The following is a 16,567-nucleotide window of genomic DNA, read 5'->3' as shown; positions in this document are numbered from 1 at the left end:
GCATGGATAAATAACACAGACATTGATACATACATGTATTACCTAGATACAAGTGCAAAATGGTGTACAAAGGTTCCTTGGAAATAGGAATGTGAATGATTGATAATTCTTCAAGTATGAATAATTCATTTAAAATAAAGTACCCTAAAAAGTACCCTTTAGCGAAATCATTCTTTTGCTGTTAAGGGCACTTTTTTGGGGACACGCTGTATATCGAGTATAGGATTAATTGGATTAATTGGAAATCGGTAGCCTTATTCAACGAGTGCGAACTAAATCCAATCTCAAACTTGCGAGCATCGTTCGGATTGGATTTTAAAATTAGCCATAATATCTAGGCCACACGCGTATACATTTGCCGGCATACACCGAAATTTGAATTAACACACGTACGGTACGTATGACCACTGCATGGTGTAATTGAACCACTGCCCCCACAACTCACAGGTGCTGGTTCTATCCTTTAACTTCCCTTGAGAGTTGAGTCTCCTGCTTATCGAAATTCATTGTTGACCAGGCGATTGCTATCGACTGAATCAGTTAATTTTGATTCCAATTCGGTCAAACTTTTTTAGACTAAACTCGTTTCTTTCCTGCATCTAAGTTGGGAGGAATGTAGTAATTTGGACGAGCTGCCAAGAGATACAACGATTGATCTTGCAAATATTCTTGCCACGAAACTAACCTAGAAAAAATGAAAAATAAAAAATGGTGAATACTTTGTCCTCGTGCACTCACGAAGCCACGAAGCGAGTTTAGTTTTCCATCTTTCGTGCAAGAAATTAACATTTTCATTGACTTTGCATTTTTCATTAAAACGGTAGGAAGCAGAGAGAAAAAAGTGATTTGATCCACTATAGTGGTACATTCATCCGAAGAACATCACGTAGAACAGCAAGGAACGACCTCATAGCTCCTTTGCTTAGCCAATAACTTTAAGGAAAACTATGTACAACGTACTTATTTTTATCTGCATCAGCATCCATTAATATCTTCATATGCGCATCGATATGTCCATCAACTTCTTGATGTTGCAAGTAACTTGAATTTGAGAACCTGTGGGTTATATATTTGAGAACCTAGTGCATGAGGGATTACTTACAATTTACGTCATACACGAATCACATTCACAGGCATACTTGCATGCATCAATATTCACCTCGCATCAGTCCTCATTCATGCATGGTGCACCAGGAATGGAAATTATTAATTTGTGGTTTATAAAGTACAGTGAGTTCTTACCAATCAGGATTTGAGCTATCGTTTGGGATCTTTAATTGTCCGAACCATCTTTCATAAGCTTTCATCGCCTCGTAGCTCGAGATGTAACCATCTTCATCCCGATCGTAAGAATGAAACATGTCTCGTGCTTTTTCTATCTCACGCTTAGTTAAGAGCTTGGATAAGGAACGCTGAAAAGATCAAAATCATTTATTGACACCTTTTCACGAACTTCATAAAACAATCCATGCAGACACAGTAATGATTTATACAATTCATTGAACAGTAAAGAGTAGAAGTCGGTATTATAAGTGAAGTACTTCATAGATATTTTACCTTATCCCTTCGTCCTAGAACTTTCACTGCCTCGTGATTGACGAATTCCCACCAATCAATCGTACCTGTATCATTCCTATCCATCGCTTTGAACTAGAAACAAATTACTGAACCATTTGTATCCATAATGCATGAGTAAAGTATATCGGTAAATGACCGCCGAATCTGGGTGGGTTTAAAACTAATTAAACTAAATACATCTTATAATGAATTGGACTAACCTCACGTTCAAGATCTTGCTCCAATTCAGCTGAAACTTCCATCTCCGGATTATCTTTCTCAATAGATAATATTCTTATCTTGACGTACTCAGATTTTTCAATCTGTGTGTCTGATCATGAGGATTGCAAGAAATTAATTGAATGCACGCATAGCATAAAAAACGGAGTGGTTCTAATATTAGTCTTACCTTGGTTCATATCGAATTCATCAAAATATTCGATGAGATTTTGCATCTCGTCATCAGAAAGCAAAAGTGTGATATTCTCCTAAGATTATTGAAATGGGAAATTTTAACTATAGTTAATCGAAATTGAAATAGGAAACTGAGAAGCGAGAATCTTCAAAACTGATAAATTGGAAATTCATTGCGCTAAAGTAAAACAGGTTAGCTTAATAAAATCTATCAATAAGAAGAGGCGTTTAGTGTTAACAATATACCGGCTAGATACAGGCTACATACACAGTAATGTTGGAGACAGGCTACATACACAGTAATGGCAGCTCCATCCAAGGTCGGTTCCTGCTCTAGAAAAGGCATCTTTGGAATCTTTATCATTCAACTTTCGTGTTTTTTGTAAACATCCTTCATGAAATACTCGAGTACAGACACGACACGGGAAAACTTTTTTGCCATTGTACTTCGAGCAAATTGAACAAAGTTCATCGGCTTCAACCTATAGGTAATCAAAGAACTACAACGTTTAGTAAATACGTTACAAATTAACTTCGACGTTTGCCGAAATTTAAGCTGTTTGCAACCATTGAATTCAACCCGTTACTTGCAGTAGTATATTTCATGAAAAAAAAGGCAAAGGGAGTTTCTTTATATCGCTGACATTGGATATTGCAATTAGTAAAACAGTGGAATATGACCGGATAAACTTCGACTTCGCTGATCTCCTAGGTCAACGCAAAGGTTAATACACCTATGTTCTGTTCAAAGTTCGCGTTGTCGGCTGAGGAAAAATGACCTATATATATATATATATATATATGTCCTTACACTACACACAGGAAAGCGTAAAAAGAATTCGTCGTGGTTCAATTTTCTCTATAAATGTCAATATTAATTTAATTAAGAAAATAATTCAACAATAACACTCCAGTTTTCAATGACTTATGTGCTTAGCGACTGTTTGATATAAAATTCATTCTGATTATTACACAATTACGTTTCCAGATTAGGGCCTTAAACTTTGATCCGATTCCTGCCGGAGGACCAGCATTTCAATTTCCCAAGTACTAGTCCTTGTTTGGTCCTCAATTTTATAATAAAACAAAATTATAATCATTCTTTTTCCTAACAAACCATCTATAAACAATTCAGTTGAAAAACCGAACCAAGTACGCGCAATTACGAATGATTCATATTACTGGCATAAGTGATACATGGCACTTACCCTGACTAACCATGCTTTAAAGTATGGTACGAACTGTCCACTGGTTCCACCTTTAAAGAGAAGTGAATCATTCACCTCATATGTGTCTACTAAAGAAATAGGTTTAGTCTCTTCCTCAGGTTCAGTGTGATTTGTGGCATCTCTAGATCGTTGAGCGTTCACTTGTAAACTTCCAACAACCAAAGCATTTTGACGTACTTTGTTTTTCTTTCTCGCTTTTGAAGCACCCGTGCCCATAACTAAACAACTGTCTATGTTGATGTGGAGAACTTTAAACTGTATATCATATTAAATTATGGTGAATGTATATATTTCAGTCCGTATCCATCTTTAATCAAATCATTATTGTTTTAAAATGATCTGAGGGATTAAATAACACAACATTTACCATGGTAAATTGACGTTGCTAAGGAGCTTACTTACGCATGCATATAATGTCCATAATTATGGCTTTAAAATAAATCTACGGCAGCACATACCACATATTTTAATGCAAGTGAGCTCCTAAAGCTAAATTAGACGTATTTTTGGATACGAAAACACGTCTTTTTGAGCAGGCAATCTTGTTTAGGACCACAGGTAAAAATCCGTAGTATCTAGGTGATAGAAAGCTATTATTGTTCATAATGTTGTTTACAGTGGCCGACCAGGCAGGACTGTTACAGTACTGCTGTAAATATTGTCATCAACCACGAGATATAAGAGATGAGAGATGCCTGCGGAGGAGGCTAGAGACAACTTTGGGGTGGTATAAATTGGGCGTGGTGGTATTGTGCCGATTATGTGTCGAGCCTTTACTTCATGAAACATACAATATAACAACAATTCAAATATGGCGGCCAAATTGCGAATAGATATTGTATTTGCAAAAGATGCTTTTTCACACCATCCTTCACAGGATCTTCTTTTATATGGTCGCAACAGATTCGATGGCAATGGAGATAAAATAATATATGTGAATGATGTTGTTCCTTTGCCTGAAAATAAATGCAGTCAAATCCCATATTTCACATATCAAGACTCAAATAATTCAAGTTCGAATCTTATAATTGGATTGGTTTGCAACAATATACACAATGCTGACCACGAAAGAATGCTTGAAGTTCTGAAACAAGAGGCTAAATTGAAAGAATGTTGTGTTCTTGTGATATCAATTAATGAAATTTGTCCTGGAAAATTACTTTTACTTATAAACTCCGGATTTTCTTTGGAACGAACACCACCCTTTGAACATTCCAATATCAAGGAAACACCTAACACTGAAGTTCGCATTGTCTGTCTAAAACAGAACTTAAGCGTTTCCAAGTTGAGTTGTTGGTACTTGATGGATACGGATAAGTCTACCTTGGATTCCTTGAAAGGAAGAAAATTTTCAAAACGTTACATAAACGGGATTCAAGGTCAACAAGTAAATAGTACAACAGACAAGCATTCCATTTTAACTGGTGGAAACGACACTAATAATAGGAGTAACAGTGTCCCAGCTGCATTTGAATTGTTGTTTCTGTCAGTTTCATGGCTTCTCAGTTTGGTTCAACAAAGGCTTATATTTGCCACTGTGCTATTTGGATATTTACCTAAATACCTGTTTGTTGCAAAACAGTTGTCACATAGAATGAACCAACTTCATGACATGTTCATCAACAAACAAGAAAGACAGGAGCAAGTTAATATTGGTTCAAAGTTGGTAACCAATGGCAATCTGATTATATCATTAGTGGTTGATATTGTTTTGGGATTCCTGGTAATTTATTTTGTATTCTTGAACCAGCATTCATTGTCAATGTCTTCTTGGCTTATTGGTCAGAAATATAATATTGCAGAACACTTATCCAACTTGCTCAAATGGTTGATGGGTTCACCAGCTGGTCTCAAGCTAAACATACCACTTAATCAATTCCTTGGAAATTTTTATAGTTATCATGTACATTTGTGGACAAGCTATCTCTTTTTCATTGAAGCATATTTACCAACAATTATTTTAGGATGTACCCTAGCTGGTTGTCTTGGTGTAACATTTTTGATCGCACTGTTATGTGATCTTTTGTCACTTCTAACCGTGCACATCTATTGCTTCTACATTTATGCTGCAAGACTATTTGGTCTAGAGATTCATGTCTTGGCATCATTACTGAGGTTATTCACTGGTGAGTAAAATTTGATTCATAGTCATATTCAAAAGTTCAAACCATCCTCCCAAAAAACTTGCAAATCTTAATTGCAAAATGTTTTCTTTCTATATTTTTTAGGCAAGAAGTGGAATTCCCTCCGAAACAGAGTTGACTCTGTGGAGTATGATGTTGATAGATTGTTCATTGGAACCTTGCTATTTACAATCTCCTTGTTTCTCTTTCCTACCATATTCCTTTATTATATTGTCTTCACCATTTTACGAATTTTGGTTCTTTTGGTGCAATCATTTTTATATGGTATGGTAGCATTGGTGAATACATTTCCATTCTTTGGTTTATGGCTATATATTGTACATCCAGAAAGGTTACCAGGTATAGTATATCTCTAAAGTTTTTGATCATACACTTTCCATTATATTTTTAAAAGAATTAGGTCAAGGCATTGTGCTCAATGTTAAACATGATATGGATCTTTATCAATTCTCTCAGTAGTGTACTTAGGCATATATTTTGTGGATAAGGTAATGTAAGGCAGTTTCTTATTATTTTTATTTTCTTGTTTTAAAAGGGCAAATTATCATTGATACCATGAACATCTCATGTGGCCCCAGAACAGAAGATGTCTTTTATGCTGACAATGTCAATTCCACACAACCAGACTCTTGCCAGTATTTATCCTTCAGGCATAAATGTTTGCCATGTGGAGATCTTTTCAAGAACTGCATGAGTGGTGTGATTCAAACAGCATATAGGGACATATTTGGTGAAGGCATACTTTATAAACTCCTAACTGGAAAAATCATTACCAAGCCGTAAAGAAAATGACCAAGTGCTGGAGAATAAAATTTTTAAGTTTTTGAGTGACCTAATTGTCACAATTTCAACCTTAATAAATAAAAATAGAAATGTATTTTCTATCAGATGTTACCAATGTGCTTAGATAAAAGAGGAACTCCAAAGGTAAACAACTAGGAGATCTGCAAGAAATTTACAGGAAAACCTGGACATAAGAAAAAAATGAGTATAAATAGATAAGATGAAAATTATGATATCAATAGGATAAACACATTATTTTGGTAAAGATTTTTCCGCATGGATGGATAATTAATTGCTCATATATCTATTTGTATGGGATGCTACTGAAGGGATCTTTGAATGATTGCAGTTATCAAATTTCACACGACAGTGAATTAAAACTAATTACAAAAAATGAAATACGTCGTTATTTCTGCCGCGCTTTTTGTTGGAGACTGACAACAATACCTCTCATTACGCAAACCTCGTGTCGTTATGAACTTTTATTTGTATAGCCACATTTTCTTTGAAAAAATATAACTATCTTTATTTATCGTGACACCGTTTATCCAATCACCTGTGAGTACAACACTCTTTGCTTGGAAGTAGTCACCTCTTTCGTTCTTTTATTTTCATGTTTTCCCCCCTTTCCTTTACTCGCCATAACATTAACTCAACGCAAGACACAGCATCTTCTAAACTATCATGACCCTCTGCTGTAAAGGAAAAACATTACGATCAATTGCGCAAACTCATGTTACACCATAAATTCACAATATACCATGGGAATACATCATATACGGAATATGTTCCAGAAGTCAAAGTTGGTTAAAAGATTTTATATTTCGTACCGCCATCCTGAATTATTTTCCTCACATATTCAGCCATTAATGTTTTCAGGGCCCTTTTATAAGGTAACCCAAGACGATGAGGAAATACTATTGCAGTGTCGACAACGGTACTGTGAATTATCTGAAGAAGGAGAAAAACTGAAATTACCAACTGAAAACACAACGTATTTTCGTTAGAAGATTAAAAAGGTAGTAAAGGTAAGATTCAATTTCACGATCTCCACGTTATAGGGGCTCCTTACAATCGCACGCTACATATTTTGCGTTTGTGTCGTTTAAGACTACTTTCACATTAAAACTATTTAACGAAATATTGGCATCATTCATTTTAAAGTCGTCTTCCTTGACCATTAAAAAGACGTCTTCCTTGACCAACCGTAATAAAATGGTTGCCCTATACCAAACTTACTGCATGTGGTCTCTCATTAGGAATGGAAATGGCCATTGTGACGTTATTATGACTTACTTTCAAGGATCTTAAGTCACTTTCCAGACTGTGACCTAGTAATATGGTATCCTCATAAAACATGCTCAGCAATACAGACTGAACATCGCGTAATGACATTGTCACTCCAATCATGCTCTCTTCAGTTATACCACTAAATCTAAAATGTAGGACCAAGCAAATGACAACTTGCAAGTAGCATGACATTTTGGCATTACTCTAATACAACACATTAATTTCAAGTGTGATTCACAAGTGGTAAAACACAATAACTGACTCAGCCATACCTTGTATTGTAATCGATAATGTCGTTTTCTGGTTTCACCAGAGTATCGTAGATTTCTTCACATTTATAATCTACCACAGTAACTCGAGTCAATTCCAGGCCTTTTGACGTGTAACACTATATAATTAAAATATCAGTATATTTAGGGATATATACTATACTTCAACCCTTATTAATTTGTAGTGACAACTGACTATTAATTTAACAACAATCCATCTTCGATGTAGTTAGTAAATAACGGAAAATAACGAAAAAATAACGGAACGACCAGAGTACTCTTAACTTTTTCCGAAAGAATTTCCTCTTCTTTTTCATCTCACGAAAACGATGCGAATAAATGTGGTCAATAAACAAGTGGTCTACCTTTCCATAGTGACCCGCGCATGGCGTTTTAGTGCAAAATATACTGTGTATCAATAAGTGAGCACTAAATTTCAATAAGTCTTTAAATAATTACCATCTCGCAATCTAAGGCATAAATTTTCTTTTTTGTCGGTTTTGGATTTTGTCTAGTTTCAGCAAATCCTGTTTCTTCAGACCAGTACGTCGGTCTAACATGTGCCTAAAAAGACGTATAGTTGTCACTTTTGTGCGTTAAGGAGAGCTCAAAGAGCTCACTTAAAGAGCTCACTTCTGTTATTGGGTCGGTTTTCCTGGGTACTCTGCGTGTGATGTAAAGTCTCACGACTCAAGTGCAGTATTGTTAGCAGATTGCACAGAATTTACGCTAAGGGAGTCTCGAGTCACTTCAACACCAAAGTTTTTTGTTCCACGATCACGAACAGAGAGTTAGTGATCACTTTGCGAAAAGTCGAGTATACTTTGTTTGCCCCCAATTTTTTTTACCATTATTGCCTATTTTTAGATTTGCAACTGACCTTCGAAATAGAGCATCCTATACATCCAGATTCACCTTGACAACATGTATACGACGTCACTATCTCCCCGGCAGCTGCAAAAGATCGCGAGAATGCATTACTATATCAACCCAGACGACTCTAACTATTTAAACCGAGTAAACAGTGTCCTTGATTATATACTGTACAACTAAATAGTTATGTGACAGAAGAATGTAAGATCGTCTTACTTCTGGTCCGAAGCAAGCGACCATGATGGTAGACACACTCCTCTTTATTGGGATATTCTCCAGACTCTAAGATCACGAATGCCTTACCACATCGACAGCAAATATGGCGTGTAGCTGCAAGGGTATACCTATATTTAATATTTATTTATCTATTGACTAATTTCAGCACCAATATCGCAGATCCCAAAATGAACAGAAGACAGTAGGAAAAATTAAAATATATGGACAAATCGACATCAGGTTTGACAATAATTCTTATAACGCCGTTCCGCATGGAGCCCCTATGAAGTGCAAAGGCATCTCAAGCGACCAGAGAATTCAACTCCGGGAGTTCCAATAATTTTTCGGAGTAGCACAAACCCTGTGTTCTGTGAACGTGAAAAAGTACTAGGGAACGATTCAAAGGGTTTCAGACTTTCGGGATCTGGGGCTAGCAGAGGAGGCAGGAAACCGGAGTAGGTCTATTTTATTAGTGCCAGTACTTACGATCATTTACGTTTCTTTTTTGTTTTGAGTAAACATCAGTTATCTCAGCATGACCTGGAATACTAGAGGGTCGAGGGTACCCATTTCCCTCCAATTCCTCTTTAGCCAATACATATTTCTGCATTCGAGTATAGAACTCTTCCTCTAAAGAAATATTAGAAACCCTTCAATATCTAATCATCGTCTATGATCCAGAGCTCCCGTCTTGACTACTCTGGAGGTTCTTCATACTTTTGTACCCAGGCTCTCGTCCCTCATGATCTACTCATTCTGTGCTAAATAGGAGAGAGAGAGAGAGAGACTAGGTACTAGATTCGAATGTCATGTATACCTGTTATCTTGCCATCTTCAAATACTGCACCCTTCGGTTTATTTTCGACATTATTTTCAACGCTTTGAATAACTTTGGCAACACTTGCCGAAGCTGTGGGGTCAATTTTAAGCTTTTTTTTCGGGCTGGGTAACGTTGATTTAGTAGCCAATGGATTACGTTTGTTACCACCATCCACGTCTGATGGTTCCGTAACATCACGTAGTTTCTTGATAAGATTTACACACAAGTTGATATACACTTGACGTCTTGGACTTTTTATGTAAATCTCCTTCTCTTCTTTTTCTGCCTGTTACATGAGATGAGAACCAATTTTAAACTATTAAACACCTGTAGATAGCAAATAGCAATGCAACTAACCTGGGGGGGAAAAGGAACTCTAAATACAGTGTTTAATAAAAGCTCACTACCCAGGTTCCAAAAAATTAGAAAAAAAAATGGAAAATGTTGGGACTTAGTTTACCTTATTGAATGCTTCTTGTTGATCTTCGTACGTACTCAAATATTCATCGACGAGTTTATCCAGGTATTTCTGCCTCACACTTTGCGGAACCTTGGCCCCATACTCCAGCCTTATTCTGGGTCTTTGAAAAACAGTTCCTGAAGATTTGGTGTAGTGTGTAATTCTCTGTTTCACATGAGTTGACGAGACTAGATCTCTTTCTCCCTGAAGATGTAAAAGTTTATTCCTTAACAGGCTTAACTCAATACACACCAGTTTAAAAACACTATACATTACCGCAGACAATACAAAACTATACAAAATTAGATACAATATGGCAGTAAGAAATGAATATGAAAGTGTAATTATTTGACCACCGTATATGAAAAGCACAGCATGATAGTGTTTGAAGAAACCCGAGCGTACCTGGGGTTTAATAGACTGAGGAGGTTGACGTGGAGGGGGAGCCAATGTTCCTTGCAAAGGACGAGGCAAAATTCTGAATGGATTTGAATTACTTCTTGATGTTGTTGCACGTCGAATTACCTGCAAATAAGCAGAATGAAACGATTGCAAAATCGTTTGTAGTACATTGAAGTTTCATACGAAATAGAAAACCTCTCCTTTACAACTATCCTTCTAATTTATGTAGTTGACGTTATGACGTTATCGCATTCAGTATTTTAATAAGCAGTTTTACTTTGCAATTTTATAGCTGTAGACATAACTTAGCTGTCTACTATAAACACAGAACAAAAGATCGGCCACTTGCAGCCGCAAGTCCGAAAAACATGAGCAGGGACTTACTAGACCAGGCTGATGTGCAACCCGCTGTTTTTTAAATCCCACAGGAATCGACTCTAGTTCTGCAGATGATCTCTTCTGTCCTATAGATTTGGGCATTGGCTGAACGGCATCATTTGATATATCCCTCATTTCAAAATCCACATGGTCATTCATGCTATCCATAATATCTGGCTCATCGCCAGGATCATAATCATTAAATATCCTTAACAGTTCATTTTCCTCACTGTCGTCCTCCATACTATTATCAAAATCTGACTCGACAACACTTTTCCTACAACTCAGTTCAGGATTCGAAGAAACACGCATAACACTCGTTTTCTGCACAAATTCTTTATGTCGTTTCTCAGGTTTTTTATCCATCATAGAGGACGATATTGTATCAGATGTTTCTGCAGTGGTTGACTTTTTCTTAACATTCTTGATTGGCTCCTTTATTTCCTTACCTTTCTCTGCCTTTTTGGTGCGACTTTTTTCCCTAGAACCTGAAGGTGAACTCTTATCAGGGTCTTTGACGGCATCCATATTTTTTTCAGAATCTTTGACAAGTTTTTTTAACTCTTTATAACGCTGAATTTTACTCTTTTCCTTAGTATTCCCCAAGTTGCTTTCACTCAATGTTTTCTTCAGCTTTTTCTTTTCCTTTGTCAATTTCTCGCGTTTTTCATCTTCTTTCTTAAGTTTAGTAGCATCCTTCTTCTTAGGACTTTTTTCGTCTTTTGAAATCTTTTTACTTTGCTTGGAAACATTTGCACTGAAAAAATTAACATCCGTCAATTTAGGAGGTTCCGGTTTGGGCTTTTCTTTTTTACCAATTTCAATTTCATCTTTATGATTGTCCTTTTTAGTTTTCACTTCAATTCCAGTTCCGTATTTTTGCAGATCGCTGATTATACTGTTTAGACTCTTAACCTCCTCAGGTTTAGTATTTTGTTCATTATCACTTTTCTCAATCTCCATCTTTTCCAAAACTTCATTTTTGCAGCTGTTGCTGCTGTCTTCAACATTTCCAGATAACACAGCATCTGTTGGTGCATCCCTAGATAACTTATGTTGAGTTCTTTCTGACTGACATTTTTCTTTATCTGCATTCTTCCCTTCACAATTCTCAGATTTATTAATTTCATTTCTCACACTTTGAGAAATTGTATTTTCACCAGTTTCTAAATCATTATATTTACCAACAGAGCCTTTCGTAATTGTTTTTTCTTGTTTAGCTTGACCTTCTGTAACTACACTATTGACAGGTAGAGAGTTTTTGGCTGCAAGAGAAGCACCTTCTTTGAGAATTGGTGTACTTTCATTAGAGATAGTGCCTAAGATTTCTCCTCCAGCCTTGTTTTCTGGAGCAACACTATATTCAATCTTGGAACCTTTTAAGGCCTTTTTTTCTTTTTGCAGAGTTTCAACATCACTACTATCAGAGTCAGAAAGGAATTCATTTGCATTCTCTGAAAATGCAATCAGTTTTTCTTCTAAAGCAGTCCTCTTAAACAGAGGCTTGGTAGAGGTAGTTGATTGGCTTGTTTTATCTGGTGTTTCATCAGCCTTGTCTTTCACCAAAGTCTTGCTCTTAATTCTTGATTCTTCCTTTGTACTCTTGAAAGGTTGATATGATGATTTGACAACTTTGCTTTCTCCTTGGACTGCTTCTAGTAATTTAATAAGACGAGAATTATCTTAACACATACACAAAACATAATGGATCAGATGACATGTATTTACATTATGGATAATATTATGCATTTTTCTACTATATTAAGTACCTGGTACAGTGATTTGCATTTGTTTGGCACTTGGTGTTGAGCTAGGTTTGTATTCTAGGACAAAAAAACTTCATTTGTTATATTGTCAGCATGTGTACATAATTGATGTTATGCCAAAAATAAAAAAAAATAGTCAACAAACATCTATGCGAGCCTCTTAATTTGCCTACACAATAATTAATCTATTGAATACTGCAATATAAGCAAACTATTTCAGAGCTGCAAACCTAACAAAATCATCTGGTAAAGTCAGCGTCACAAGGTTGCCAGTTTCTCTGTGAGCTACGAGTGTTCAGTTAGCAGGGTCAGGCTTGCTTCTCCAAATGCAAATCTGACCCGACTGAAATTCTTTAAAAGTGCATGAAGATAGTTCAGTGCTGTTGTGTTGGTTTGAACATTATCATAGCAAGTATCTCGCTTGCTGTTATTATACACACACACCTTATTCACAAGGGCTAACTGCTTATAGAGTTGATGAATGTATAATGTATGTGTGACAAGAATATTGGATTCTGTTGTGCGATAACATGAATTTGACGTTAAAATTCATTTACCTATTGTCTACTGTCTAGTATTAGATTATAAAATGTTTATAATATGGGCTAGTTAACTTTTTTTTCAAAATACTGGAAATGCGCCTACAAGGTCCTCACTTGGAACTTAAGAAAGGGTAATAAGTTATACTACCCGTCTAAAAAAGAAGATACCAATTCATTGCGGATTTTAAAAATATAATTGTTCTATCTTTAATACCTGGTTTTGTGTGGCGAAAATGGCAGTATGGTCTGTGACAAAGGCCATGTTGAAAGAACGGACAGTTTGCACTACGAAAATAGCCGCCAGAAGGAAACATAATCTTAAACAAAACTAATATATTATTCAAAATAGCCCATTGGCGATTTTCTACATATTGTATTTAACTGGCGAGTACTAGCAACATACGTTCTATAAAAGAGTGAAGACAAAAGTCAACTGTCCGATATTTCCATCAACTTTTATATTGACAATTTTTTCGGAGCGCTATCGGAAAGCGCCGTAAATCAATTCGTAACTGACTGCTTTATTAACTGGACTGATATTCTTTACTAAAATATTAGAATCCAGAGCTTCAAGTCTCTTTCATTACTAGTAAATATAATGGTCGAGTGCTATATTGAAATGAAATGTTTAATAATGATGTGAAGATTAAAAAAAAACAGGGTCCTAAAATTTCCATTAACACGGTTCGGATCTGGCCTTAGGGGGCGTTCCCAGGAAAAGTTACTGGTATAGTGCATCTATAAAACCATAATCTAATTGATTGCAAACTATTTACAGTTAATTTCTTTACTATAATATCTTTGCATTATTTCAACTATCTATATAGCCCACTGTAACGATAACGGGGATTTCTCATCAGGAAAAAATCAATGTAGATTTACAATGAGTTGCTTATCTTCACTGGCTTCTATGTAATGACGTGAAGCAAAGACTTGCATAAGATTAATGTGCTGGAAATCGTCATCTGGATTGACAATCTGTATATAACAAATAACGTCTATATATAGTCACAATGTGCACGATTGTACGGAACTAAAATCACGGATATATGACCAACGTCAAGCCATACCCTCAGTGAAAACAGTTCACTGTCTATCATACTAGAGAGAGTTTTTTCAACAATCAATTGATCACGTCTCAGTCAATGATGAGTCATTCGTTTCAATTTAGTTCAAAACTGAATTGAAACGAACTTTATGCTCTTCTGCGAATGCATGATCAACATAGTCGAATATCTATGTTTATTCTATCCCTCTTGATTGTCTAACTCTGGAGAGTCCGTGTTCAACCAATTACACTCTGTACACTGTGCTACGCGCGAGACATTTGAGAACTTCAAGCATACTGACCTGCAGTATAGAGCACATAAACCGCACATTGCATCATTCAGGCTGAAACTGGTGATAACACAGTTGAAACCGAGCTAATTAACTGTTTTTATATTCTTGATATTGATGTGTGAAGCGAACAATTGTATAGAAAATTAAGTGCTGGAGAACACCATTTGGATTGACAACTGTATAACAACGTTTATATTATATAGCTATATGAAGCAGTGATGCAGTGCACATACACATACAAATCATGGATATAATCAACGTCAAACCGACTGTCTAGTGTAAACAAGTTAAACTATGCATTGTCTATCATATACTAGAGAGTCACGTCCCAGTCATGCAACGCAATTCAGTTTAAGTTTATTCAGTCCATGCATAGTGCATACCATCGAATACCTCTAGGCATTAGCTTTAATATTCATCATTAAAAGCCATATAATATTGTTCTAAACTAAATGACAATGACTGTAAGTGTAATGTCACCCTTATCCTTGTGTATCAGATATATCGATGATTGGGCGTTAGCCTCCGGTCCGTTAGGTCCATTTTAGACATGTGCGGTGGGAGGACCTCTGACGTATACAATGCAAATCCAAATTCTGCGGCATTTCGGCAAATTTTAGATGGAAGAGCCTCTCCTTAAAGACAAATAGATCGGATATTTTATCAAAACTATATACATGGCAGCCCGCGATTATATATTATCTTGACAAGCATAGATGGAATGAAGGTGTTTGCAAAACGTTTCGTCACTTTTGTGTGAAGTACTGGCCGATTAAAAGCACGTTTATATATGTGTGAGACTGCATGGAAACTTATTTTATACAGACCGGAAAGTTGATGGTAAAAACCCGTCTAAATATGAATAGGAATGGCCGAATGGATAAATTTATACGTGCATGTGATTGGTCGGGTAATGCTAAAAAGGGTATCGTACTTATTACGATAAAAATTGTTCGGTTTTTTTTTCAGCCTTGTTCCGTCCTTGCCCGCGTGTTGATATTTCAGAAACTCGTCTGATTCATCCGTCTAAATATACGAATTTAAGACGAGTTTTTCGTCCAGCCGAGATTCCCTTACAACTTACCCGTCTGTTTAGACCGGAAAGTTAGACGGGTAAATTCGGACGAGAAACCCGTCTGCATGTGACCGGATTCGCATTAGACGAATTTCCCGTCTTACACGAGTTTCCCGTCTCTATTATGAACTCGGCTATTGTATTTTTGCTCGTTCTTAGTCAAAATGTCCTGAATGCAAACACAAAAAACTCACCACAATAATAGACTGCGACAATATTCATGCAGCAGTTTTTACTTTTGGTAGAAATTCGACAATCAGTGATGGAAAGCAAAAGAAAATTGGCGAATTCTTGAGACCAATCAAGGAACGATTCTACATATTTTTAATGTTTATATTTCGGGTCTACATTATTTTTTTGTATCTGAAATTTCGGCATTTCAGTCAACCAAATATATGTGATTAAACTACAAGTACATAATTTAAAACTGGTTGCTCTTGAAACAATCGTAGAAAATGCATGGGCACGTCAAAAATGTTGGGTAACTTCCAAATTAGCACTTGTGCATGCATGGTTAATTCATAACACTGAGACTGTATGGCATCATCGCCAAAATCGGTGATAAAAAAAGTCAACAGTACAAGACTATTGTTTGCAGTCTCAAAGTTCAGTGAAGGTTTTACGGTTTTCCGCGACAAACTTCTCAAAATATATGCTGTGCATTTTACAACACGTGCCGCTTGGGTGTGTTTCTAAGTGAAAACAGTTTAAAAGTAGAGTATTTGTTCCGGCAGTTGACAAATACTGGCATCGAGTATTTTATATATTGACATCTATACCGCACCCATGAAATCGCGTGGAAATACTTATACATTAAACTGAAAAAAAATCAACACTAATACTTGGAATTGCTGAAATGTTTCCATACTATGACAATAATGAGGCAAATATGCATGTGAATAGCATTTTGAAAAATCAGTTTATAAATGTGTAGTATGGAATTGAAATTCACTTACACACACTCAATCATCTTCAAAGGTTTTTGTTTTTTTAGCTAGTCCATATCAG

The 16,567-nt window shown here is 36.1% G+C and overlaps 3 protein-coding genes across 5 annotated transcripts; 1 reads left to right on the top strand and 2 right to left on the bottom strand.

The window, feature by feature from the left end:
- Window positions 1-58: 58 nt before the first annotated feature.
- LOC114526226 (PHD finger protein 24-like) lies at window positions 59-3,517 on the bottom strand. Of its 2 annotated transcripts, XM_028547750.1 has the most exons (8): window positions 3,180-3,515; window positions 2,268-2,453; window positions 1,967-2,045; window positions 1,779-1,888; window positions 1,558-1,650; window positions 1,243-1,412; window positions 961-1,056; window positions 59-685 (listed from the first exon to the last, which is right to left on the bottom strand). In XM_028547750.1, exons 1-8 carry the CDS (start codon window positions 3,414-3,416, stop codon window positions 577-579), a joined length of 1,080 nt encoding a protein of 359 aa, XP_028403551.1. In that variant the 5' UTR covers window positions 3,417-3,515; the 3' UTR covers window positions 59-576. The 2 variants fall into 2 exon arrangements, with proteins under 2 accessions (XP_028403551.1, XP_028403553.1); XM_028547752.1 differs by lacking the exon at window positions 59-685 and having other exon boundaries at window positions 1,006-1,079; window positions 3,180-3,517.
- A 78-nt stretch (window positions 3,518-3,595) lies between these two features.
- Window positions 3,596-6,489, top strand: LOC114526225 (N-acetylglucosaminyl-phosphatidylinositol biosynthetic protein gpi1-like). The gene is made up of 3 exons (XM_028547749.1): window positions 3,596-5,326; window positions 5,429-5,683; window positions 5,880-6,489. Exons 1-3 carry the CDS (start codon window positions 4,012-4,014, stop codon window positions 6,125-6,127), a joined length of 1,818 nt encoding a protein of 605 aa, XP_028403550.1. The 5' UTR covers window positions 3,596-4,011; the 3' UTR covers window positions 6,128-6,489.
- Window positions 6,490-6,556: 67 nt separating this feature from the next.
- Window positions 6,557-13,586, bottom strand: LOC114526441 (putative RNA exonuclease pqe-1). Of its 2 annotated transcripts, none has more exons than XM_028548041.1 (14): window positions 13,358-13,586; window positions 12,605-12,658; window positions 10,842-12,490; window positions 10,461-10,580; window positions 10,056-10,259; window positions 9,593-9,881; window positions 9,262-9,405; window positions 8,776-8,889; window positions 8,567-8,640; window positions 8,146-8,250; window positions 7,690-7,805; window positions 7,424-7,562; window positions 6,958-7,078; window positions 6,557-6,822 (listed from the first exon to the last, which is right to left on the bottom strand). In XM_028548041.1, the coding sequence occupies exons 1-14, from the start codon at window positions 13,455-13,457 to the stop codon at window positions 6,716-6,718; spliced, it is 3,336 nt and encodes a 1,111-aa protein (XP_028403842.1). In that variant the 5' UTR covers window positions 13,458-13,586; the 3' UTR covers window positions 6,557-6,715. The 2 variants fall into 2 exon arrangements, with proteins under 2 accessions (XP_028403842.1, XP_028403843.1); XM_028548042.1 differs by having other exon boundaries at window positions 10,842-12,487.
- Window positions 13,587-16,567: the final 2,981 nt, after the last annotated feature.

The sequence above is a fragment of the Dendronephthya gigantea genome, unplaced genomic scaffold (genome assembly GCF_004324835.1).
Source record: "Dendronephthya gigantea isolate DGI-Jeju-01 unplaced genomic scaffold, DenGig_1.0 000038F, whole genome shotgun sequence".
Classification (NCBI taxonomy): Eukaryota; Metazoa; Cnidaria; class Anthozoa; order Malacalcyonacea; family Nephtheidae; genus Dendronephthya; species Dendronephthya gigantea.
Note: the sequence above shows the minus strand (reverse complement) of the source record. Positions and strands in the feature narration are given on the sequence as shown.